The sequence below is a fragment of the Achroia grisella genome, unplaced genomic scaffold (genome assembly GCF_030625045.1).
Source record: "Achroia grisella isolate CSIRO2021 unplaced genomic scaffold, CSIRO_AGI_Agris_v1 utg546, whole genome shotgun sequence".
NCBI classification, from domain to species: Eukaryota; Metazoa; Arthropoda; class Insecta; order Lepidoptera; family Pyralidae; genus Achroia; species Achroia grisella.
The window spans coordinates 5,632,561-5,660,500 of NW_026712931.1; the positions used below are offsets into that span (position 1 = coordinate 5,632,561).

The 27,940-nt window shown below is 30.1% G+C and overlaps 3 protein-coding genes across 3 annotated transcripts in view; all 3 read left to right on the top strand.

Annotated features, from left to right (window-relative positions):
- The first annotated feature begins 2,036 nt into the window (after nt 1-2,036).
- LOC131848105 (uncharacterized) lies at nt 2,037-3,604 on the top strand. Its single transcript, XM_059197860.1, has 2 exons — nt 2,037-2,090; nt 2,966-3,604. The coding sequence occupies exons 1-2, from the start codon at nt 2,037-2,039 to the stop codon at nt 3,602-3,604; spliced, it is 693 nt and encodes a 230-aa protein (XP_059053843.1).
- A 763-nt stretch (nt 3,605-4,367) lies between these two features.
- LOC131848106 (uncharacterized) lies at nt 4,368-5,507 on the top strand. Its single transcript, XM_059197861.1, has one exon. The coding sequence runs from the start codon at nt 4,368-4,370 to the stop codon at nt 5,505-5,507; it is 1,140 nt and encodes a 379-aa protein (XP_059053844.1).
- A 3,527-nt stretch (nt 5,508-9,034) lies between these two features.
- LOC131848132 (allatotropins-like) overlaps nt 9,035-27,940 on the top strand; it is a 41,905-nt gene continuing 22,999 nt past the window's right edge. The window contains exon 1 of the mRNA XM_059197896.1: nt 9,035-9,101. The gene's annotated coding sequence lies outside the window, so the exon portion shown is untranslated. The remainder of the gene's footprint in view (nt 9,102-27,940) is intronic.

Here is a 27,940-nt window from a genome sequence, read left to right on the forward strand (position 1 = left end):
AGTTGTTGAAAGTTATATTAATTACATTTAGAGCGTTTTCTATTATTTGCAGAGGCGACTTTCTGCAATTTAATTACAGTTATGTATATTACAAATGAAGATACGTTTTTGAGCAATATTATAAAAGGAAGATATTTATAAGTCTTTCAATTGAACTCTATAATGTGACCAAGCGTTAGAGGCATTTAAAATAAAAAAAAATAGTGATTTCTTAAAAAAAAAAATTATACCCGTGCGTAATCGAGTCGCAAGCAAAGGAAGCTGAGACTGATTTCTTTTAGAAAAATGTAAGTCAAAAATGATATTTACAAACTATAAGTTATGTTAACAGTCTTCAAATCATAAGTTATTTTAAAGTAATAAAATTACAGAATATAGAGACATTGACATTTTAGCCCCCCCCCAAGTATGTATGTACCATGATAAGGTGATTTCGTGTTGCTGTTCATATATATAGATAAAGGAAGGATCTTAGACAGGAGGCCGGTTATAAAAAACTGAAGCCAAAACCATTATCCTGTAATATGAATTTAGTGAACGAAATGATGATGTTTTTGTATATACAGATTCGTTACCACTACCATTAGATAAGCCATCAGTTTGTTTACCATTGCAGTTAGATAAAATAAATGTTATAAGATTATAGAAGGAACTAAACCGTATATTTCGTTAATGTAAGTAAGTAATGATAATGGATTTTAAGTGAATCCCACTTATTTCTAGTCGCAAACAATGGCCTTGGTAACAACGGTAATATCAAAATTTCCATGGAAATTTTAATGAATGGTATGGGTTTACGAAGAAGTTTTTGTAAGTAATAAATAAAATTATTTAAAAAGTAAAATCTTATTTTTTTATTTACTTATACCATTACTAAAGTAAGTAGGATAATATATATATTCGTTGGCATTAATCTACTTGATTTTTAAACTATCATTGTCTTGTTGTTTGGTACTCTGTATGGGTAGAAATTACTTTTCAAGAGCGGTATATCAGCGTACCGCAAAGTAGGTACCTTGCTCCTGTAATTTTTTTGTGGATTAACATGTACAACAAAATTACAATAGAGAGGTAGAGAAAGGAGAAAGGTAGGCGAGATTTATTTATTGGCAATTGCATAGAATATTAGACAGTTTAGTTGGTTATATTTATTTAGCATTTAAAAACAAATTATTATAAAACTTTTATAATCTATCTCTATTATATCTTATTGAAATGGAAACCATTAGCAAGGTTAATATATTCAAGGTAGATATGAATCGAAAAAGTTGAAAGACTAATAAAAAAATTACCAGCTGCGTAATTTTTTTATTAGTTTTTTTTATTAGTCTCTTGACAGTTTTTCTTCCGTAAAGTAGCTAGCTGAACTGTACGATGGATGTAGTATGAACATTAGGATGGATATGATGTAAATAAAATAAAAAAAATTGTATACCACGCAAATAAAAAAAAACAGCAATATATAATAGCTTACGAGTTAGTTTAATAATACAACATGACAAATAAACACGATAAACCTACATAAAATATTTTGATAATTTATAGGAATAAATTGTTTTAATTTATTTCCTTTTTACAGTTAAAACGCAATAGCGCGATTCTCAAAAGTATTTCAGTTGTGTAGATTTGTATTAAAGATTTTGAGCGATTTGAAAAATGTAATACGTAGGTATAAGTTTGAGGAGCACTGCAACAAATAAAAAGCCTAAATGGTCAGATCCCTTGAAAAACAAATGGATCGGAAAAAACAATTTTAAGACGCGACGCTGGCAGAAATTCGAATGTGCAATGTATTATATTTCGTTCTTCATTCTTCAGATATACAATTATATTAACCAGGTAGTCCTTTTATCCTACATGGCAACTCGCACGATTTTTAGAGGTACAATCGATAAAGTTATCGATATACCCCCTTTTTATTTTTATTTTTATTCTTTTGGCTATCCCTGCATATTTCTCGTTTTCTGTTCATTCTTTTTTCGTGCGTGGCAACGAAAGCACCTATTCTTAAGTATCTCGGTAAAATAAAAATAATCATGCCGAAAAGGTGTGCTCAAGAGAAGATCGAACATTACAATCGAAAAATCAGAAAATTAGAAGAAAAACAAAAGCGGAAGAGAATTCGGAGAAACGTAATTTCGACAGACTCAGACGAAATCTCAGGTTAGTAAAAGTTCAAATTACTATAGTGTACAAGTCTTAAGTACATTGTACATACATTGAAGTACTTTAATAGCTAACCTGCAGTACTTCAATACTATGTGTAAAATGGGCCTGGAGGTTGACTGCGGGTCATCACGACGGTACCTTACACAAGATTATTATTTCAATAATCGTTATTACGAAGGCCCAGAGGTTGACCGTGGGTCATCACACGGGCTAATTAGTAATCATACTAATTTTCGTTAAATACGATGAAATAATAGTTACCTTTTCTTTTCCCGGGAGGTTGATCGTGGATCAACACGATGGTATATGTAATCATGCACCTAGAGGGCGACCGCGGGTCACCACAAAAGGTCATACAAACTTATATGATTAAACAAAATATAATATTAAAGGTTTCACAAAAAAAAAAAAAAGTTTATTGTAGTAATAGCCTATTACAAAAATATTTATATTCGCTATATTACACGTACACTAAGCTACCTCAGTTGTACACAACTGAACTTATTTTTCTCGTTATTTTTTAGATAACGAGCCACGAGTCAGTAGCGAGGTAGTAATACCGGCTGCTACTCCACCAGAAACAGCCGCAAACCTACCTGAAGCTGAGACATCTAATCAAGATGCTAGTGAGACAGTTCAAGATTCAACCATAGTTCCCGAACTAGATTCCGAAATACTAATCGCCTTAGGCGAAGCAACGGATGACTCACCAAAATATGGTGAAAACATACACGACAATCTAGCTCGACTATGGCAACCTATTCTCAAAAAAGGTTTGAACAAAGAGTCAAAGGATAAATTATTGAAACAATATTTAATCCCGGCTAACTGTACGCTCCTTAAAGCCCCAAAGCTAAATCCAGAGATAGCTGCAGCTGTCTCGGACGCCGTCAGAGGACGGGATAAAAGAGTAGAAGCAGTTCAGGATCAGCTGGCTTTAGGGTTAACCGCACTAAACAGAGGTCTGTCGATTCTCCTGGACAATGATCAAGATAAACTCCAGGCAATAAAACTTATAAGTGACAGTTGTCGCATTTTGTGCGATCTACACTTCGTTGAAACTCAAGCTAGGACGAAATTCGTGACAGTCGGCTTGGAAAAGTCCTTCCTCAAGGTCATACAGGACGTTGACCGAGACGAAATGCTCTTCGGAAGCAGCCTCCCTGAAAAAATAAAAGCTTCAAAGGCAATAGAAAAACAAGGACTACAGATTAAAAAATCCAGTCCCATAGTTAAAACCCAAACGCCCGCTTCACAACAATCATCTAGTCGTACGGCCTCCCAGGGAAACTGGGTGGCCCCTCCCCGTTATCCATCGAACAGAGGAGGACGAGGGGGGGGCAAGAAGGGAGTAATGACCAACCGCCGAGCTCCTGTTTCGAACGCACCAAAAACTTCATTCCAGACGAGACAACGTGCCCCTACGCGTCATTAATTGAGGTACATGCTGGCAGAATACAGCATTTCTATAATTGTTGGCTTAAAGTTACAAAAAATCCCGTAGTATTAAAATGGATACGTAATGGATACCCAATCCCGTTTAATAGGAAAATCAGCCAAAATTGCACCCCCGTAACATACTAAATTCAAATAAAGAATTTTCAGATATGAGGGTAGCGATCGATAAATTGCTAGAATTGGGGGCCATAACATCTTGTAAACGAACTAAAAATGACTTTACTTCTAGTATTTTCTTAACTCCGAAACCAAACGGAACAAAGAGATTTATCTTAAATCTAAAACCACTCAACGAATTCATTCCAAAAGAACACTTTAAAATGGAAGATCATCGAACAGCAGCAAAATTAATACCTAAAAACGGGTTTTTAGCAACAGTAGATCTCAAAGAGGCGTACCTATTGATACCTATACAGAAAAGTCATCAGAAATATTTGCGTTTTATCTTCGATCAAACATATCAGTTTAAAGTCATGCCGTATGGCCTTTCGGTAGCCCCGAGAGTTTTTACCAAAATTATGAAAGAAATAATTATCTATCTCAGACAGCAAAGGCTTAAATCAGTTATTTACCTTGATGACATTTTATGTATAGGTAACACTCGGGAGGAGTGCCAGGATAATATAAATAAAACATTAAAATTACTTAAATGTTTAGGTTTTGTAATAAATTACGAGAAAAGCTCCTTAAGGCCGCAACAAACTTGCAAGTTTTTAGGTTTTATATTTAACACAGTAGATATGTCTATATCACTGCCCATAGAAAAACGAAATAACATAAGCAATCTAATCGATAGATTCCGTTCTTTACAAAAATGCACCATTAGAGAATTTTCTCAATTAATTGGAGTTCTAGTCTCTGCTTGCCCTGCGCTCAAGTATGGTTGGCTCTACACAAAAATATTAGAAAGACAAAAATATTTAGCGTTAAAACTTCACAACAGTTACGATAAACAAATAAAATTAACAGAATCAATGTTACCAGAATTAGAATGGTGGAGAAAAAATATTATTTCATCCACCAACACATTGAGACCAGACGAAAATTTCGTAATGGAAATTTTCTCTGATGCTTCTAGAACAGGCTGGGGAGCATTCTGTAATGGTGCACGTGTAAACGGCTCTTGGACAGATGAGGAATATTTGTTTCACATTAATTATTTAGAACTCTTAGCTATATTTATGAGCTTGAAGTGCTTTGCTCGCGATATGTCCCACTGTTCTATACTGTTACGCGTAGATAATACAACAGCTATCAGTTATATTAATAGAATGGGCGGCATACAATTCCCACATTTAAACGATCTGGCTAAATCAATTTGGTGTTGGTGCGAGGAACGTAACGTTTGGCTTTTCGCGTCGTATATTAATACAAAGGAGAATACTATAGCAGATGAAGAATCAAGGAAACTAAATTTAGACACGGAGTGGGAGTTATCAGATTGGGCATTCCAAAAAATAGTAATAACTATTGGAAACCCGGAAATAGACCTCTTCGCCTCTCGCACCAACACTAAATGTCAAAAGTATATATCTTGGAAAAGGGATCCAGAGGCTTTTATGGTAGATGCCTTCACTATTAACTGGGACTCATACTTCTTCTATGCTTTTCCACCTTTTTCTCTTATACTCAAATGTTTGAGAAAAATCATTAGAGATTCGGCAACGGGCATTCTGGTTTTTCCCTACTGGCCAGGACAAGCCTGGTTTCCACTTCTACAAGACCTATTAGCATCAGAAATCATTACATTTAAACCTAGTAAGAAGCTTTTACTATCACGTTTCAGACAGCTGCACCCTCTACATCGCAGCCTTACCCTGGGGGCCGCGAAGCTCTGCGGCTCGCCTTTATCAAAAGAAACACACCGTCGGTCGCACTAGACATTATGGTTTCTTCGATTGCGGAAAATACTCTAAAACAATATAGCGTCACATATAAAATATGGTGGCAATTCTGCGCAGCAAAAAACATTGAAACGCTTAACCCTTCAAACAAGGACGTGTTAATCTTTTTAGCAGAACAATATACAGAGGGAGCTTCCTACGGATCGGTAAATTCACATAGATCCGCTCTGTCTTTGTTATTAGAGAATAATATAAGTTCAGACGATCAAATAAAACGTTTATTAAAAGGTATTTACAAACAAAAACCCCCGTTACCAAAATATATCAATACATGGAACCCCCAAGTAGTTTTTAGCCATATCTCTAACTGGTTTCCAAATAAAAATATTACATTGGAGAAACTGTCAAAAAAATTAGTAACCTTACTTGCTCTCTGTACAGCACATAGGGTACAAACAATTTCACTGATCAAAGTTGATAATATTAATAAGAGTCCAGAAGGATTTAAAATAGTAATTACAGACATTATTAAAACATCTGCAGCCGGAAGAGAACCACCCATCTTGTTTCTCCCCTATTTCTTGGAGAATCCAAACATTTGTCCTGCAACAGCATTAGAGGACTATCTAGATATTACCTCGGATTTAAGATCAAACACAATAGAAAATCTTTTACTCACATACAAAAAGCCTCATGGAAAAGCTTCAAGTCAAACCATAAGTAGATGGATTAAACAAACATTATTAGAGTGTGGTGTGGACGTTAGACTGTTTAGTGCGCACAGCACACGACATGCATCTACTTCAACAGCGAACTACGCAGGCATCTCACTGGATGTAATAAGGAAGACAGCCGGCTGGACTAATTCCTCTCAAACATTCGCCAGATTTTACAATAGACCTATTGTAGACGAGGGTCTTTTTGCAAAAACAGTTGCTTTTCAACCATAAGATTAATAAGGTCAATTTATATATTTAATTTATTAGATCAGGATGTGATTACCAATAATTTAATGATAACTCTCAAATTATATTTATTTTCTTTCAAAAATGATAATCGCCTTTGTTATTATTATTAATATAAAAATAAAACTTTTCTAATTATTTCGAGGATTCATCTCTGAACATCTACCTGGTTAATATAATTGTATATCTGAAGAATGAAGAACGAAATATAATATATGATCAAACGAACTTCTGGAGTGAAGTTCGATCAATATTATATGAGTCTTCATTCTTCAGATATATAACACCCCCCCATCCCAAATCCCAGAAAAGTTTTATATTTGAGTCTCTAAAATATGAACAGAAAACGAGAAATATGCAGGGATAGACAAAAGAATAAAAATAAAAATAAAAAGGGGGTATATCGATAACTTTATCGATTGTACCTCTAAAAATCGTGCGAGTTGCCATGTAGGATAAAAGGACTACCTGGTTAATATAATTGTATATCTGAAGAATGAAGACTCATATAATATTGATCGAACTTCACTCCAGAAGTTCGTTTGATCATATATTATTTGCTAATTCAGATCTATTGAAAATCTCGAGATCCTGAGACTATATTCAATGTATCTATTTAAAGTAGTATTAAATCGAATCAAATATATATAGGTAGCTATTTCGGTTGTGAAAAATTGCCATTAAATTCAACTAGTACATTTTATATTTATTACGTTATGGTTTTTCTAAAATCAGGTTCAATATTAAAAAAAAACATATTGTATAAAATATTATTAGTATTTTATTACATACTCTATAGAATATTTGTAGAATAGTTTAAATATGTTAGTCATGTGAATAACATATCAAAAATATTCATGCTCCCTTGCCTGTAGAACTAACGCCATACACGTACTTAGACTATATTTAATAAGTCTTATTGAGTAAAAAGAATTATTCATTTAAGTTAAATCTAAAATATTTTTTGACACTAAAATATATTTTAGATCTAAACTTTACTGAATAATACTTGAATGCCCATTTCCATACAAGACTAATTTATTTAAACAAAATATGAGTCTGAAATGTTCAGTTTCGTTAAATTCTACCAATTATATGGTATGTATTACCAAATAGTATTATGATATACTTTGATCAAATATAGATATGAAAGATATACTATAGTTTGAGTCATAACACGACTTATGTTAAGGTTATTCAGAAGAACATGACGAGTTTTAAAGTATTATCTTACGTAAAATAATATCAATGGAAAACTACAAAACTTGGAAGTTGTCATTGTTAGAATCCGAGCCCATAAGTTGGTCTATTAGTTAGACAACAGTATTAGTTACAATATTATCTATACCACCATTATTTAGTTTAGTGTTCTAGTTTAAAATTGTTATTTACAATCTTTGATCGAAAGTCTTTAGAAATTTTAATCGGTTGACTTTCGTGGCACAGGTTTCCCTAATTCAAAAACCAGCGCTAAATGTATTAAATTATACTGTAAATATGTGATTAAATTATTATTATATGTAATTATAATTATTGTACAAACAAGCAGAAAAATACACAATGTTTTTATGTTAAAACTCGTTTATTCTAACTGATAATATATTACAGAATATTATCCACATACCTACATGAAATTAATAAATAACTTTCCTTAAAATTTCTAGCTACCTGTACTTTTCACTTTAGTTTCCATCCCGTTTATAATATTTTGTGTCGCCACTACTTACTTTTTCGTAGATACCTATATTTTGCGGTCTCTTTGATAATAAACACACAAAATATACATATTTGCGCTGTTTATATTCGCAATCGTTTCTATCCTAGCAATAACGCGATGTATTTATAACGGACTGTCAAATAAGATAAATATTTTATTAAACTACATAAATTTCGATGCTTTTTTTGCGATATATAAAGTTTACTCTCATGTTCATATTATACAAATTGACTAGGATTGATAATACATATATATGCTATATGAGGAATATTATTATGATGCTCAGCTAATTAAAAATATGTTTTGTTAAAATGGAGAGTTATATATATTGTGTTGAATTTCTTGCACTCATTTTCATATAATTAATCTTTAAGGACAAAAATTTGATTAAGTTTAAATACGTATAATTTAAGTATTATATAATCACAGTAGAGTAAAGTCGCTAAATGGACTTATGCTAGTTTTAAATAGTTAACTGTAATATCTGGAATAAATTTGACTGTTTATATTTTTCTTCAGAATATTAGAGGTAAAGTAACTATTACATCAATTATTTAAAATTTATTATGAAGATTTTAAATATTATATTAAAAATTTAGTTTTATATTTGTTTGTTAAAATGGTTCATATTATTACAATACTAGAATAAGATAGACAGATTTATAGTTATTAAAATATAATAAAATATTTATATGTATTAAGCTAGGTATTTCGTACATTTCGCTTGCTGTACTAAGAATTATAGTATATTCGCATACACCGTAGGCCGAAGCCTACGCACGCCTACGCTGGGCGCGGCGTAGCGGCGTAGCACCAACCGGTACGCGTATGGCCAGCGTATAAAATGAGTGCCGTTATCCGCTCCACTCATTTCAGTGACAAAACGCGGCAGACGCGCACCAGTATCAGTTTGTGCATTTCCCCAGTTCGAAGTTACGACAACTTGAGGTAAGTTCCGAAAAGCTTTACAACATTATAACTTAAATTTTCGAATTAACTGAAATATAATACAAATGTAATGATAATGAACAATGATTAATTTTAGAGAGGGAAATTTTTATCACAAATTTTAGGGGTTAATATTATAAAATGTTCAATATATATTTTTATATTCTAAAAATGTATTATACATTTATATTTTTATAACAGTTTATTACTTTATGAATACAAAGTAATTACAATTAATACTCACCAGAAAATTATATTTTAATCATGAAAAAACAGAAGAAAAAGACATGAACACATAATAAAAATATGTAGTTTACATTATTATCTGGATATTATTTTTACACAATCTCTGTGATAGGTAAAAGGGTGCCTATTGACCTATATAATGTGATCTAATTACTTCTTTAGTATCAGAAAAATAAACAAAAGAAATTCTAAAGCATGTTATGTAATCTAAATATTTCAAGATATTATTTTAATATTAAAAAATATTCAAATATCGCAAATAAAAATTAATACACACACTCGGAACATACTTAAGAATGTTGAGTTGATGTTACTTTAACAATGAATAATTGATTTATTATAATGTTAAAATGGGTATATATTAATAATCAACAAGTTAATGGCCCACCTGATAGAAAGTGGTATCCGTCACCGTGATTTTTTTTACACAAATTTTAACCTACGAGCGCCTACTCGAAGTATAGCTTGGAATTAAAGAATAATAAATGATGGAAATATAATATACGAAAGCACTAATTTAGCGGAGATTTTATAAAAACAATTGAAAAAAATAAAGGGTTACCACACACAAATTGACTATTCAGAACCATGATATAACGCTCAAGTAAATTTTAACTACGAAAGTAGATAACTTACATGCCTAACTTTTTTTTAAATTTACACATGGCAAACTTCTTGGCAAAAAAATCAAAACTCAATTTAACAGAACAATGTTTTTCATGAAGCAATGCCATGATTTTCATTATTTACTTTTTTGTTCAATTGTAATTAATATTTAATGATGATAGACAAGAAAATAGTAATGACAATGAGCATATCAAATGATGGCGCTAGAAGTACGGTATAAGAACTGTGTGATGATTATTTATTACAATCGATTAATACCCTTTTTTATGATTAATATACGATTATTAATAAAGATAATGCATTTAAAAATTGTTATGAACGTGTATTACACATATAATATTATGTAGCTGCAATATTAATCGAATATGTCGATGCGGCTTAATTGTTTTAAATTGCTTTTGGAAGGATTTATAATTTCATTAAAATGAAAACGAGTTGAATATTTTAATAAGAGTTGGTCAATGTTAAAGAATTTAAGATAAGCCGATACCTCTTTTATATTCCATAACCTGCAATTACCAAAGATATAATAAAACTCAATTAAACTCATAAAATCGAATTGCATAGGGACGCAATATAGAATATATATAGAATATACATACTCTTTGTTAGTCTTTGTGTTGTGATATGTTTTAAGTTATTCTGATTTAGTTTGATTATAATGACTAAGAATTTACTTATTTTAATTATTTAAAAATAATAGGCCAGATTCACTTTAAAATTAAACCTTAAAAGTAACTTTCTTGCATAAAGGATTGCTATAGCATTATAGCAAGAAAAAGCGATCAACGATTTGACATCACTTCAATTGGCCAAGGAATCCTTAATGCAGTTTAGGTAATTTTGCATATATTTTTTATATTCTTAATAAAACCTTTATCTAACCTTTGTTTTAAAGTTTGTCTATTTCTTAATTCAATCAATCTCTGTACCCATGAAATATATATAATTTGCTGTTTGCACAATAATAACAAGAGTAACTTAAGACAATTCTTACTGCGAAATTTAGTCCGAAGTTAAACAGAGCTTGTATGATGGGTACTAGACAACTGACATAAGTACTTAAATATATTTTCACCATCTGACCATCCCAAATAAGGCGGTGTTTAAAACCACTATGCCACCGATGCCGTCTCTTGGACAATGAAGCCATGAACTCTAAAAAACTGTTAAGATTTCTGAGAAAAGAAAACGTAAATAAATATTATTAACTACGAGGAATTATATAAGAAAAATTATCTCATCATCATCATTATTACATAGTATAAAATAATGTCGCTATCGCTGTCTATCCCTATGTATGCTTAAATCTTTAAAACTACACAACGGCTTTTGAAACAGTTTTTTTAATACTTATAGTGATTCTAGAGGATGGTTTATATATATAATACATGTACACTTGTATACATGTACATGTATACCAGTAGCTAGTATATAGATAAATATAGTAGAATTTGACTATTATCGATTTTGGCTCAAAACGCAATGATCAATATCTGTTGCCTTACATTGATAGGGAAAGTTCGTTGTTGTTGCAGAGAGAGATAAAAAATTCAAGAAAATATATACTACTAAAGAATTAGGCACCTGAACAAAATAATTCTGCGTTGTAACTAATTCTAAAATTAGAAAAACCAAATAATCCTTAGGCTCATTTGCACCGAGGGTTGTTATTATTTTTACCCACATAAAAATATACAGAGGAATTCGAGCGGGCTTATAATATTTTCTTGGATTTTGTATATATCACAATAAAACAGAATATAGGTTTGACTAGTACATTATTATGTATACTAACTGTAAATTTCATGTCGTAAGTAGGTAAAACGTATTCGTTACCTGTAATAAATTTTTAACCATTGCCTTATAATTTATACCTTAATGTAAATAATGGTTAAAAGTGATACTATACTTTTTTATATCCGCGGACTTATAATATTTTCTTATGTTATTTGTTTGGTTAGTTGGTTGGGTATTTCTAGTATATGTATACTAACTGTAAATTTCATATAGTAAGTAGGTGAAACTTATTCGTTACCTAATGATGATCGCTGCTCTTAATATTTATACCTTAATTTTAATAAAAGTGATATTAAACTTTTCTATATTACCCCAAAAAAATAATGTTTTTTACGATTAACTGAATCTTAACTGAAATATCTATACGACAGTTTAGCTAAATCTGTAGCTTTTTTATTGAAATCCGCATAACCAATATTTTATGTGTATTTTAATAATTGTATTACATACACACAAATCATAAAATTTTATTGCGATATTGCGACATATTCATAACATCTGAACTGAAACAATTGAAACAACATTTATTATGAAATCATACTGACTTTGTATTTACTTTACACTTATTTTGTATTTATTAGACTTATATTATGACTATAGGACCAGGATGTTTAATTTGGAATATCTATATTTTATCTATTTTGATTTTATCAATCTTGTCTGTTTCCCAATGCATAGATGAACGTTTTATATACATATATAACAATCACATATTTTCTCATCACTCAATTAAAATGAACCACAATAAATATCGAGGAGAGTATGAAAATCCCCGTCGGTAAAGTTATTATAAAAATGACATATATATTTAGTTTGTTTCAATTCTTTAATCAGACTACTGATTTTGCTACATACCCACATTTTAAAGAAATATAACTGGTATACCCTGTCAACTGTCACAAAAAAAACAAGTTGCACTTTAATTAAAAAGTTCAAATTGTTAATATATATTTTCTGAGGTAGGTAATCGTCTTCTTGGTGTAACACTATTTGTTTTCAAAGTTCCGCTATTCGAGTTCTAAGATCACAGTGTGACTGTAGCAGAAAGCACTTGACTTGTGTATTTTACTTAGCTGTGTTAAATGTCGTATCGTACTGCAATACGACTGTCATTAAATTGCACGAAATTAGATAAGTTTATACTATTTCACTATTACAATTGCGTACCTCGGTCTCACAAATTTCTGCCGCTAAGCTGATTATTTTGCAATCTGTGTTCTTGTTTGGAGTATGAGATGTGGCAGGGAAATTATAGGGTATGCAGGTAACGTGGGTAAAAGTTTATATAAAATTGCTCATTCTTAATAACCATTCAAATTAGTACGTGATTTATTTTTCATAAAAAATAAGAAGCACATGTTGTATGTATGTAAATTTAATTTTATATGAATATAATTTAGATAATTTTAATATTTATAATAGGTGAAGGTTAGACAGATATACATATATTTATTATTATTTAGAAACACTTGCAGTTGAGTTAAAAAAAGAACACATATTTCGGTGTAAGAACACCGAAATAACATTATTCAACTAACGAATTAAAATACAGGATACGTTACATGAAAATATGTTTATTTTGAAGTTTGCTATTGTCTTCCATTGCTACTTCAAGGCAAGTCTAATAAAAGAATATTAATGAATTAAGAAAGAACACGAAATTTACTAATAATATAATTTCTGAAATTCTAATAATAAATATTTAATATAGAAGTTTATTCCCATTTTATATGTACCTACTGACAATGAAATTAACTGACCTCCCTAGAGCTACAAGCTCGCGCGAACAAACTAAGGGTGTTATTGAGTTTGTTTTGTTTATTTTTGTGTTGAAAGCATTTACATATTTTATTATATAATTCATTAAATTAATAAAGAAATTAAATAAGAGTTATTTATATAGAACATTTTGAGAAAATTCTAGAATACATTTTATTTTAAAAAATAAACACTATTGAAATAATTCTAGACAGTAATTTGATTATTACCAATAGTGTGGAATACTTAACCTGCTATAATATTAGAAATGTGAAAATTTATAAATATGTTAGTCAAAGACGCTGAAATGACTGGATCAATTTTAATGAAATATAATATATAGAGAAGGTACCACACAGAATACTTTTACTCCGAAAATCTGTTAAAGTGATTAACATACAGAAAGAAATAAACAAGTTTTTTAAATGAGGTTTTACTTGTTTTAGTCGACTAATGAATATCAATTATAATGTTCATAATGTCTCTAAATTAACTTATGATTATATTTTCTGAGCACTGTAAAGAATATATGTATGTAAGAATTATATTCCGCAGCTACATGACATACAGTTGACGTTACGTTACTTGCTTATAATGCATCCCATAGGCGAAGGACTTATTTACCAAATCGAAAACTAAATTCTTCCTCATTATAATATTAGTATAAATTAAATAAACCGATAAACATACAACAACTAGTAATGTTCTTTTAAATCTACATATTCAATACATTTATTTTTATTTTCAAATACTGAAATACGACAAATTCGACAAATAATTGATTTCTAATAACATAGTTACTTACATGGTTTTCATTACTAATATCTCTAATAAGGTCTGACAAGCAGTACAAGATCTTTCTTAATTCCTTCCCCGTTTACTTCACAATTTCCTGTTTATGATTTCCTGCAACAGAACTTTTAAAGTAAAAGATTTGTCGCCCTCAAAGACATTCCAGACTCTAAATACTTTCAATTTAATCGTGAAATTAGTTGATTGTAATTAACTTCTGTGGTCTATTCAGGATGCTCTTAATTTATTTTTCAGAAAACCAAACCCTTTGAAGCTTTCTCATTGGCTTAAATTGAAACCGAACAAAGTTTTTAACGCTTTGAACTTAAATGCGATGTAGCTCGATGTTATACAGTAGCGTAAACCCCAAAGGTCACAAGTTCGAACCCGGCCGATACGAATAGTTTTGTGTCAATTTAAATTTCAGATTAAGTCGCCATAATCTATCCAATAACAAATAAAATTAATCCAATTTCTCCCTTTTAACAAAATAGTCGACAAGTACCTTCGATTATCCGAACTAAGTTTGAAATAAAAAAAATAAGGATAACAAATTTATTTGGATGAAAATACAGTTAAGTACATTATAAAAGACTTACTGCGTAGGTGTTGTCCTTTTGCAGCCGTGAGTACTTTATTGTTCTCTTTGAATGTCTTAATCTGTATATTTTTTAATTACTCCTCACTGGGTGAAAATAACATGGACTAATGTCGATATGTCAAGTGTTACGACAACAAGACATCGTCAGTTGATATAATGAATCTCAATACTCCTTTTGGGATAACAGCTGTAACGGTATATTTTATTTACTAATTATATTTTTAAGAAGTAATAGTTGTTTAATGGTATTATTGGTATTATTAAGATAAATACACTTTTAATAAAAATATATGCTGCTACATGGCGAATAAACGAGAGGCAATTGATGAACGTGAGTTGAATATATAAAAAAATATATAGTACTTCTCCTTTTTGAGAAAATAATCAGAAAAGAACTTCCGTACTAATTATTCGTAATTGGGATCAATCATTATTTAAAATCATTTCGATGTAATGTGTCAGAAAAGAAAACGGGTAATGATTTAGTAAATTAAATAGTATAGTAAATTAAATTAAATAGTAAATCGCAATAGGTAAATACTATTTACCTATTGCGCTTTACTATTTAATTTTAAAGATATGAGAATACTTGCTTATATTTTTTAGACGTCGTACATGCATAGCTATATATGTAATTATAATCCTAAATCATAAATCTATTTGTACGATGCACTCAACATACCTAATCCCCAATCACGTATCCAATTAGACTTTATAGGAATGCGGGAACGAACCCCACAAGCTTTTCACACATGTTCTAAATTGCCAACCATTGTGAAAGGTAAATTCATTTTAAGTGTCTTTCAGGGATCCATTTTAACTTAAAATTTAATAAAGAGAGCCCCTTAATTGCGTTGACCACTTGTATTTTTTTCTCACCAAGAAATGTAAGCTTTCATTGAACCTTTCCAAACATTTACAAATTGATTGTAGAAATCTTTCTTTTTTATTACTTTTCGTTGTGATAGTATTTATTAGAACGTCTCTGAGAGTCTGTTATACATATGTAAGAATGTTTTTCTTTACAAATTTGATCAGATTTTCCGATACATACTAATTCAGTTTTCCCTATGAGATCAAAGTACAGAAGTAAAATAAAAATATGTTACGGTTCTACCGCATTGTGGAAATGTATAGTCTATATTTGGAATGACGTTTATTTATAAATCTTTAATATAATAATAAAGACAGGACCGTAAATCCGATCAATATAATGCTATATTCAATAGATTTAGGATCCCGCCTTAGAAAGAAAGCGAAAAACTTTACGTGATAATAATTTTAAAATTTTTCTAATTTGCTTCATATGTTACTTCTCTTATCCTATTCACATGTATATAATTATTTTATAACTACTTGTTAGTATAGTAGTACTAACTAATAAACATTGTGGAGAGTACTAATAAAAATATACATTTGTATTAATACTACTTTTTATAGGTTTATCTATGTACTCGTAGATTTAGGTACTGAAATTAGGGTGAATATTTACTATTATAAATTGACTGACTGTACATGTTCCTGACAAATTAAATTTAAGGGAACTTTATAGTACCTATTTTTATTTTTTATAATATTTGTGAACATAACAAATACATTTACCTATAGAAATGAATGAATATAGATGATTTTAGATTTCCACAGCTGTAGTTTATATTGTGTTACTAATGTCTGTAGACACTTAAGTTATATTCATGAAGTTAATGTTGTAACAACTGAACCTTGAAGCGTTTCCAGTTAACTATAGTTTATTAATATATATACGTAACTGGATATATTAATATTAAATTTATTACAGGAGTCTGTTGTCTGACATTGAGGTAACTTACGTGGTATAAATATCAGTCAAAAGGCATTATTTGTCATTATTATTACACAATTTAAGTATGTCTTTCTCGGTGTGTACTCGTTGGGCCTATGTAGGCCAGTAGGTTAATTTGGCCCTACGTAGGTCACTGATATTAAAGTAATTGTATTTTTTTAATAAATATAATAATAATTATATACAATTCACATATTGATATTCAGTCCCAAGCAAAACAGAGCTTGTATTATGGGCATGAAGGCCACTGTTAGAAATACTTAAATCCATTTTATTGTAAATACATACGTATATTATGTAACATACAAACAAAAATCTCCTAACCGATACAAACAGACATCATTGCTTATTTATTTTGAATATATAAAAGAAAAGAAAGAAGTAGACGATTTTATTAATATAATGTAAAATAACCCAGGAAAATTCACATAGCGCGATTTACATAGTTTCTAAGTAGAGCTTGTAGTATTGGTACTAAACAAGCGATAAAAATACTAAGATAGTCTTTACATAATGTGTGTATAAAACAAACAGACTAATTTAAAAAATAATACTCATGAATATAAAATATAGTTAACTCCATGTCCATCCATACCACCACACCAAAGCCGTCAATTGTCATTTAGAATATTATTATTATCCGGCTTAAATCAGTGTTAATAATACGTATAAATATAAATTACTTATTTAATCCCAGCAATATAATATAAATCACTGATAGTTGCATGTTAGTACCATGCAGTAGGTAATTAGGAATAATAACCTCAATTATAAGATAACGTTCATAATTCAAGTATAAATAGTTTCATGAATAAGTAAATTTTATATATAAATTATTAAGTTTCAGTGTATTATAAAATAACTAAGATTAATTTATTGAAATATATCTAATATCTAAATATTACATTATCATTCATATTACATTTCGAATGAAATTTTTACAACCGGGATTGAAATACTCTCTATATAGTAATATGTATATGTAATCCAGACGCTTGTTTATAGAATAAAATAAAATAATGAATGCAGTAGAATGGCTGAAACAACATCATATTACAGTGAATTAAATGATAACTTTATTCCCTTGCTTATTCTATCGATATTAAAAAAAAATGTATAAGGCTTGAAAGGTGTCAAGATTTGAAGATTTCGCACACAGCTTGGAAGGTGAAAGGTTTACGAACTTGTGGTTGATAATTAAAAAAATGTGTATCAATTTCTAATTCTGACTCATTTGCGATGGATATATAGATGATAAATAATTTTTAATCAGAGATACGGTGGTAGTACCCGTTACCGTAGCACGTTAGATTCCAATATACCTTGCAAAATTTGAGCATTTGTACATATAAATAATAAAAAGTTTCACTTTATAATATTAGCGTAGATTATTATTATTATTAACAAAATTTTTCACCTATTTAGGTAATCAACCAATAAAACAAACCGTGTTTTGTAGTCGACTGAATACTTAAATACCATCCAAGTGGCTACTTTTCTTTGTCAACAATAATTTTTATCTCTCCTCCAAGCTTCAAACAATAGACACCTAACTTTAACTAACTAGGACTGACGCGAGAAAATAATGAAAACGCAAGCTATTCAATATGACTGCGAAGTTGTGTGATGTGCAAATGAGTTCTGCTTATTATGTTCGTTGGTATTCAAACTGTATATTTCAAAAGGGTTTCTCATTTGAACAATTGAAATACTTATATGCTAACAATATATCATTTTCTTGATGTTTTGCAACTGTATATTGTATTTATTAAACTTGATAGGTAGTTACTGGAGCCCCGTTTATATGTGAGTTGCGCCAACTTTACATAATGAGTAATTCACAGGAAAAATTATTGACACGCGATAAGGCTGTAATTTTATTTACAGCTGTCGTAAATAAGGCTCTTGTAATGGTTAAAGCGTAATATATGAAATTTATATCATATTTTATTAGATTACACAAATTGATGTACAGTAATCTTCTAAAATACAATCGGATATATTTGTATAAAATCGTCTGCATAGTACTTCTTTCTTACCTACTTTAGCCGCCAAGTAGCTAGATTTGTAAACAGAAATTTGGTTAATAGACATATGGTATATAGTAGTGAAATTACAGGCTATGGTGGCATTACACCTAATTTTTTTTTTCGTATTACACTAATGCTGTTGACCGCAGCTGGCCTTTACAGCTTAACCTTAAAAACCTCTCTCAATTAAAATACCTTAGGTATATTGTTAGCTAAGATCCGCACATTAAAAATAATATTCTGCAATGATTTTGTTGATTTATTGTTTAGGCAATCAAACTCAAAATGGTTGTTTAATATAGGACATTTCCGGCTATTTATGGATAGGCAGAGACAATTTTACATATTTTTCATCAATATCCAGTTTGGGTTATGTGTCCGTTGCGAATAACTACCAAGAAATTCAACTGGTACATTTTATAGTTTACACGGTTTTAATCTTATAAAAACATAATATAATCGATAATACTGTTTTAGTCCCGTAGCAATTGATTACAATATTTGGAAAAGAAATTATTTCAGTCTTTATATAATAAACTTCAAGTTATGAACTGACACATTCCATCTTGATCTTTTCTTTTTTATCATACAGCGCGTATTACAAATACCGAGAAAAAGAATGGGGGAGATTTTATGATAATTTTCTAATCGACATTTGAATAGTGTCGTTAAAAAGTAAAAAGCCAAGTAAAAAAGTTGATTATTTATATACATTGATTATATTATATATAAAGCTAATGGTTCGATACGTTACTGAAGCTAATGTAATGGAAGCCATATTCCACATTATTAACACAACATAATTATTCAATAAGTATATTTTGGTGAAATTTTAAATATAAATAAGATTTATAAATTTAGATTGTTGAAAGGTTAAATATAAATATGCTATTTACAGCATACGATCTAACAATAGAGGAGTCTATAAGTTAATTTTAAGCCGACGATATCAATAAATCTATAAATAATTGTTCACACTGTAACTGACTGCAATCAGTAGGTACATGGATATATTTAGGGAACTTAAAAAAATTGCGAAACCATAAAATTAGTAGATGTAGAATACAAAAGAAAACAATCAGTTTATGATTTTTACACTTTTTGTACGTAATTGAAATGGTAAAAGAGACGGTACTTGGCGGTAAGTGGTAATCGCTGCCTATATACATGAATAACACTATGAATATTACGTTACCGCTTATGCATTGGTATTTCAAAGGACTGTCATATCATGCCTCTTATGTTTATTATTACATTTCTCTACAGCTAAATCAGTTTACAAATAAAAATAATATATGTTTATTTAAGGCAACTTAATACTATAACAATATTGGCACATATTATACTTATATAAACAGTAAAAACTAAAATACATAGAACATAATAAAATATAAAGTAATATAAAAAACAAGCTGTTTTGCAGCTGAAATGATGGCGAGACTGAGGTACCCACGCAGACAACTTTACAGACTACCTCGGTAAATTTTTACCTTTTTGAGAGTTTCGACAAACAATAAATTTCACAAATAGTAATATATTATACAAAATCAGTAAGTTTATAAAGTAGACAACTATATATTACTACTAAACTAAATTACGTGGTTCGAAGTGTGAAAATTCACGAACACAAAAGCATTACTAACTTGTCTCATTACATTTTGCCAAACTTTTGCTTCCTTGACAACATAATAGGATTATATTTCAATTTAATCGACATGCTGATGTGTTGCCCAATAATTTGTGGGCGAATGTGTGAGTGTAATAGAATCACAAGTTCAGAAGTTACTGTAACGTGACAGTGATAGATCGAAAGTGTATGTATTAGTTACAATATAACAGTTTAATAATTTGACTTGTTATAGTAATAAAGTCATAAAGGTATTTACAGTACAACTGCAGTTTGTGTTTCAATTTATACTTTTGGACTGACTCTCTACACAGAAAAAAACTGATAACAAAGTCAAAAATGAAAATGGCAGACAGCGGTTACCTTACCCTTCGACAAAGAATCTACACTTTTATTAGCGAGTTACTAAATACTATATTCACTTAAAGGGAAAAATGTACTTTATGTATATACCTTGGTCAGAGATAAATAGAGAAACTATATACATATGTATACAGTGGCAGTACGCTTTATATGTGTATTCTGGACTGTTGATTATTGAGACTCAGTTCATGGATCCGATCCTCGAATTGCTTTTCAGATAGAGCAGTAGAAAACAAATTATTTATATTGGAGTGATAGTTACCAATTTCAATAGTTTTTGTAGTTTGTAAATTGCATATATTGAACTATTTATTATTCTAACTACTATACTAACTATTTATTACTCATTATAAAAAAATATGATTTATGGAATTGGAAATGTCAAAAATTTACCTGATTATGACCTTCATCTAGGTATACACACAGACTACCCGTGATACCATGTATCATGTGCTACCATTCCAGAAGACTAAGTTGTCATGCCTCTTATCCTGTAACTTCACTATCCCATCGCATCCTATAATCGAGACTCAGGTTCAAAACCAGGCTACTTGGCGGCCATTTTGTATAGTAGTAGGTACGCAAAGTGGATATCACCGTTTTATTATTGCTGTACAAGGGAAAAAATAATAGGTACATTGTTGTTTTTTGGCCTCAAGGGAAGATAACAAAGGCAGGTAATCTTTGGCACGAGTGGAAAAATCTAAACGGATACGGCTACGTACTCATTTTATGCTAATTTTTCCATCAAGCTCGATTAAATATCCCATCTAAGCATAGCATAAGCAAAAAAAAAACTGTTAAATAATTTTTATATTGTCTTCTTTTCTGAATAACTTATTATAGTAAATAGCTTATTAGTAAGTAAAATAAGTCACAGCGTTATGTTAGCAGCGGTAAATCTCTTTCAGAGATAAGCCCACCCTTGTTCACATTTTTTTACTGATCATGTTCTATATTAAGTCACGAGTGCAATGAAGAGTATTAAAATTCTACCTATTTTATTATAATATATGCTATCTAATAATAATCATTACACTTGCAAACTCTATAAGTACAATACATTAGAACGTTGCAGGTAACACCGAGTCTGAACTACTAGGTAAAAGAATTAAATTCTTATTTCAAATAATCATTATAATCGTATACTAAAAAGTAGTCCTACACTGAGGATTCTCTATCAGGGAACAAAATATATGCAGTAATTGCCATGTCGTTACTCATATATTTAGTATCTGAGAAGTATTCTACAGTATATTGATAGTAGGCCATTCCAGGTTCATAAAAATATAAGTACATATTTGGTGATATTTGATTTTATTGTTGTGATGAATTTAACATTTTACACGCCAACATTTCGTGCAGTATATTTGAATTCCTAACAGGAAGCGAGCCTACGCCATCTCCATTTAATTTCATTTCTATTTGATGTGTTCCATCATCAGGGACTTAGTCTAATATTTAATTTACCACACATTTTATGTGTAAGCCATATTCTAACCTATAACCTTTTAGTATTTCTAACTTGGTGTTATAAATTACTGGCCTGTGACGTTTTCAAAGAAAACAAATATTTATTCTAGTTTTTTGTGGTATTATTACATATATTATTAATTAATAATATATGTATATTCTGATTACATTCTAAAACTAATAGCTATTTATTAATAATTTAGTGGAGGTACAATAGATATCTCTCTTTATCTATACCAGATGAATACAGTCATATATACACTCTTTTACTAAATGCCGCGCGGAGCGCGGAGTAATTTTAGAGTTCAGATTTTCAGTCTTTATAACCATACTCCTCCGAAACGGCTTGACCGATCGAGACTAAAATTTCATCGAAGGTTAACCTTCGGGTCTACGGCGTATATCACCCAATAGAATTCCGATCAGTAATGTCATTGAGGAATGGTCGGCGATAAAGGTTGCCATAGACTTAGCATGGCGGAAAAGTTTAAACGCGCTCCGCTAAATCTGTGACCTGGTTGTAAACAACACACTGGTAAGTAAAACCTAGTTTATTGTAATCATAAAATGTAATCATGTTCATTATGATGGTGTCCAACAAAATGCTCACTCAGTTCGAATTCATAACTCGACGCTGAGTGGTTCCTATCAGATGCCGAGGCATTTGCTTCAGGTAATTAATAATATTTCATTATACTGCGATGATTTGAGTGGAATGAGAGATGCGTAGGTAGAGCCCATTCAAAATGTTCCATTTTTGGTTATTTTTTATTGTTGTAGTATCAGTCACCCTATTTTAGGGTGTTTTAAACAGTTTTACTAAATAGTACGACATTTAATTATGTAATCGGTTTGAGTGTCACCATTTTACTAGGATGCAGCTGTAGATACTTGGTGATTAATTCTATTTCTTTTCTTTTCTGTGAACATTTAATGCTCTTGTGACCAGAAACTATAGAAATTGATAGATTTAAAAGATGCTGGTATCTCAATTATATGAAAACTATTTAGTTTATTTTAGATACACATATACATATACATATTTGTGTTACAACTAATAGTGCTGATATACAGTCGTTCAGTTGTCAGGAAATCCGACTATAGTTCCAATTCTTAGATCTACAGAAAATTACTGGCAGTTTAGATATACTTGTTATTGATACAATTACACAAAATCATAGGATTTTACCACGTTTTATTTATTTTTGTTGTGTTCCCGATATTTCACTAGTGTTTCAACCACCATGATTACGGGTAAACTGAAGAGCAGCGGGTAGATGGTAAATAAAATCTTTTATGGACAGTTACATTCGTCTATTTTCACACGTCTTCGTTTGTTGCTACTATTGGAACTCGATCGATACTCATCTCAGCAAACTATAGGTACTCACAGTATCACTACGTACACATAATAAACTTTCTGTTAGCGTTTTTTGTTTTTATTTTAATTAAATTTACCCATATAAAAATAGCAGTGTTTAATTTCTATTGTTTTTATATATCACTTCTCACACTTCCTAATAAACGTCATAAAATGTTTTGGAACTCGCACATCGAAATATGTAGTATAATTATAGTAATGTTTTGTTTGAGTTTTTGTACTAATTAAAAATTGTTAAGTAAAGAGGTACATAGAGTTGTGACGTCAATTTAAATTCATAGCTATGACAGCATTGTATGACGAGTGCAACAGACGGGAAGGTTTGGATATGCACAGGGACAGGCGGCTATGTAAACACTTAATTAAATTGTTGTAATGACATTTTGACAGGCATTCGTAGATCCAAACAGTTTTAACCATCCATTTATCAGAGTATTCATTTTATTGGACTGGTATGCTAAAACAAGTTTATGGTCTATCTAACGATAAGTGACAACTGCCGCCTATGTACAGGAACAATACCATGGACATTTTATTTATACGATGATGGTGACAAGCATGCCTACAATTCATCTGATAGTAAACAGTTACCGTACCCTATGGACTCCTGAAACACCAGGGGTGTTACGTGTTGCCGACAATAAACCTTAAGATACTCTTCTTGAAAAATGAAGACATCATGTCATCACGTGACGATCATGGGCAATCCATGGGTACCCTACCCATATGCGTTACCATTTCAGAGGACTTAGATAATACGTCTACGAAAACTGTAATGTAACTTAAATTAACTTAACTTATTTAAGTTTAATCATCTTCAGTCATCAGTTCTTATTATTTTAGTTTTAAATTATGTGAAAAAAGACTAGGCATACGTTTATATGTATATTTAAAGACAATTGTACAAACGATTTAATTCAATCTTATTCTATGTATCTCTATTTAAATATAAAAAATTTAATATCTATAAATATTTTCCAAACCAAGTAACCACAACGTGACAAAAATTTCAATGATAGATAATGAAAGTATTTCCTCTCTGATAAATTAATTTAATTTTTATATTAAAATTATTTTTACTCTTTGCTTTATTGAAATTAAGTTTGAGATATGATTCATAAAATATACTGGTAATAGAATTAAATTGTATAAATTTTTTGATGTATTCATTTTTATAAATAGGTATTTATTTATACATTATTTATTATTTCGACATAATTCTGTTTATTTAAATTACGATTAGGAAATCATAAACCAAGATATCATAAACCAAGATTTCATAAACCTATATCAGATATAGGGTTCAACTGAAGGCAAGCAATGTGTTAAACAATTTGATTTAATCCGATAATCCGGAAAAGTCTCACTGACGTAGATTGGGCTGAATCGAAGCTTATAAATCCCCCAATAGGCACAAAAGCAAATATTTATTGTTTAGATATTACGGCTTTCGGCAGATGATACGCATTGGGCCCATTTAGGACTGCCGCATTTATCTTGATAACATAATCTAATCGATTTATTTAGACGTGAGTATATGAGAGGATGAAATACTAGAGAAGGAGAGGTATATTAGATTTTAACCGAAAACTTTTAAGTAGTCTACATACTAGTACTACGTAGCCCTGTCACACCTATTTCTGCAGTAGTATTATCTTGTATTGTAAGCTGTGGATTGAGTGCAGAAATTACACGGTACGAATATATGATATCTTAGTCCTCGGAATGTATGTTGAAGGGCATTATATCATAGTTCTATTCATATAAATTTAGGTATACCATTAGTTATAATGCCATGCGTTACGTAAACAAAGACAAAATTATGTTATTGTTAAAATAAAACTATAAAGTAAAGTGAGTGTAGTTTTGAAAACTGCAACAATATGTCACTATGACGAAATTTCCCTAATCTTTCTCAATATCTGAAATGTATTATATTTTCAGGCTCAGTACTATTCCAAATTGAGACACATTAGATATTCATAATACAAAGGGCTGTAAATGCTAATTGGTACATAACCGTCTAAGATATTTACAATTGCCCGATTGTAAATCTGGTTTTGTCTAAAACCCCATTATTCTGGTGCAAGAAGTTTATTTAATTACGCTATGATTCACATCTACAAAGGTTTGAACACAGTATCTTAATTACTCAAAGGAGTGTTGAATATTTGGCCAAGTTTATTATTCAAAGAAGACTGGAGACGGTAGCCTATTATTTCCCTTCACTAACGCCGGTATCATTTCTTTAGAGATCCTCGAGGTATATAAATAATAATAAACAAAACATAAAATTGGTTAATTCTATGTTTTGTTTACTAGTACTTAATATTAAAAACATAACAGGAAGTAAAATAAAAAAATCCTAGTTGTGTGTCTCTTGTTTTCTTAAAAAATCTTTATTTATTAAATAGAAATTCAGTCACAACTTTATAATTACTGAGATGGTTAGGACAATTATCTGCAAATCAATTGTGGAAAAACTTCAATTATTTACTCATTTATTTATATCTTAGTGATTTTGATAACTGGTTTGGTGAAAATATATGGTATTATATACAAATAAATAGATACGTATAGTAGCTATTTATCTGTATATAATACCATATAAGAAATATTATCATAAAATTAAACGATCACTATTTGGCATTCCCTTTAAAGGAATCCAGACTATATTATCCTGAAATTTGGTAGGAAAGCCTCCTTATTGTAATTGTAATATATATATTGTTTATGACTTTTCTTTACTGTATGTTAAAAATATTGTAATTAGTATTGAATCAATAAGTTAGTAAGTTTACAAAACAGATCATTAAACGAGTATTGACAATACAAAAAATACTTGACTAATTGGAAACTTTGTGTAATTGAGGACTTTCATCTCATGTATGGCTCTCAACTTCATAGGTCCAATAAACTTTTAGTTTATTTTTATTTGAGTTAAATGCAATGCATATAATATAAGTTAGGAACTTAATGATGCCAGTAAACTGTGTTCAGCTGGCAGACAGTAGTTAGTGAAGGCAATTAATGTTAAATTCTAGTTCAAATTAATATGAGAAATCAGAGCAGTTACAAATAGGACTACCAATCAATCTAATGTGACATTGGTTAACAACAGGAGCTTGTACCTAGAACATTGTGACTGACTATACAATTTTTATGTTAAGTGCAGGTGCATCATTTTCTGCATTGTATCTAGTATAAATATTTAATACGTATGTGTGTATATGTATGTATAAGTTTAACTTTCAATATTAATATTCAGACTAAAATAGGTACCGTAGATCCTAATAAACTGTTGCTTAATTCCGATTCGGTATTTCTATAACAATCGATGTTACAAAATGTAATAATAAATCTGATATTTTACTGCGAGAGAGTATCCGTTATTAATAAATATCCTTTGTAAGGTAAATTACATTTATTTCTTATATACAGACATATATGTATATTAATTTTATATCGTCTCTATTTAATAAAACTACCATAAACCATAAATACACAGTATCTATAATGACGCATGCTTATACCTTATCTAACGTTGCCATACCTCATCATTCAAATTTTGAATATATGTACGTAGATGATATTAAAATATTCTGTTTTTAAATCAAAAATTTTCTATTCGACTGTTAAGGGGTTATTTAATTTCTGACGTAAAAATCCTTAACACTGCTTATTTTATTTCGATTAAACTCTTTTGTAGAATAAGATTAGAAAATATCAATTTTGTAGTCTCGTATCATACAACCCAATCGACACCCTTTTGGGCATGTTAACCTCCAAGGTTTACTCACCACACGCCACGCTAGGCGTGACCATATTCCCGCGATTATTTCAATTATTACTATTCCTTCACTTAACTTTATTTCTGTAGGGAATTTTGTGGTGACACGTTCCTTCTATGAACCGGCACGTAATTGAAATTGTAGGTTTCGGGTGTGATATAGAAAGGAATAAATAATATATGGTTGATAAACAGAAGGTCACATCGATTATTATTTAATCGATAACTATCGAATACATTTGTAAATTTATATCGTTTACGAATTTACAAATCTGTTACTTAGATATTAGTTATAAACGATATGACCTTTACATGAATAATTGTTTCTATGTACAGTATTGTCCAGTTGTATATAATATTTTTGGTTTCATAAAAGAAAAGTATGATTAACAATGTGGTTATGTCAATAAACCTCATAAATTATAATTTGTTAATACAATCTCATTGCTATTTATTTTTCCGTCAAGGTTGTTTCCTGTTTTGAACAGAGTATATTAGTTGAATTACTAGATAGAATCTTGAGAGGCAT

Bases quoted from the DNA above. Each gene is read 5' to 3' on its own strand.
- LOC131848105 (XM_059197860.1), top strand. From the start codon at position 2,037: ATGCCGAAAAGGTGTGCTCAAGAGAAGATCGAACATTACAATCGAAAA. The intron at 2,091-2,965 runs AAATTAGAAGAA...GAGTCAAAGGAT, and splicing joins ATTACAATCGAAAAATCAGA to AAATTATTGAAACAATATTT.
- LOC131848106 (XM_059197861.1), top strand. From the start codon at position 4,368: ATGTCTATATCACTGCCCATAGAAAAACGAAATAACATAAGCAATCTA.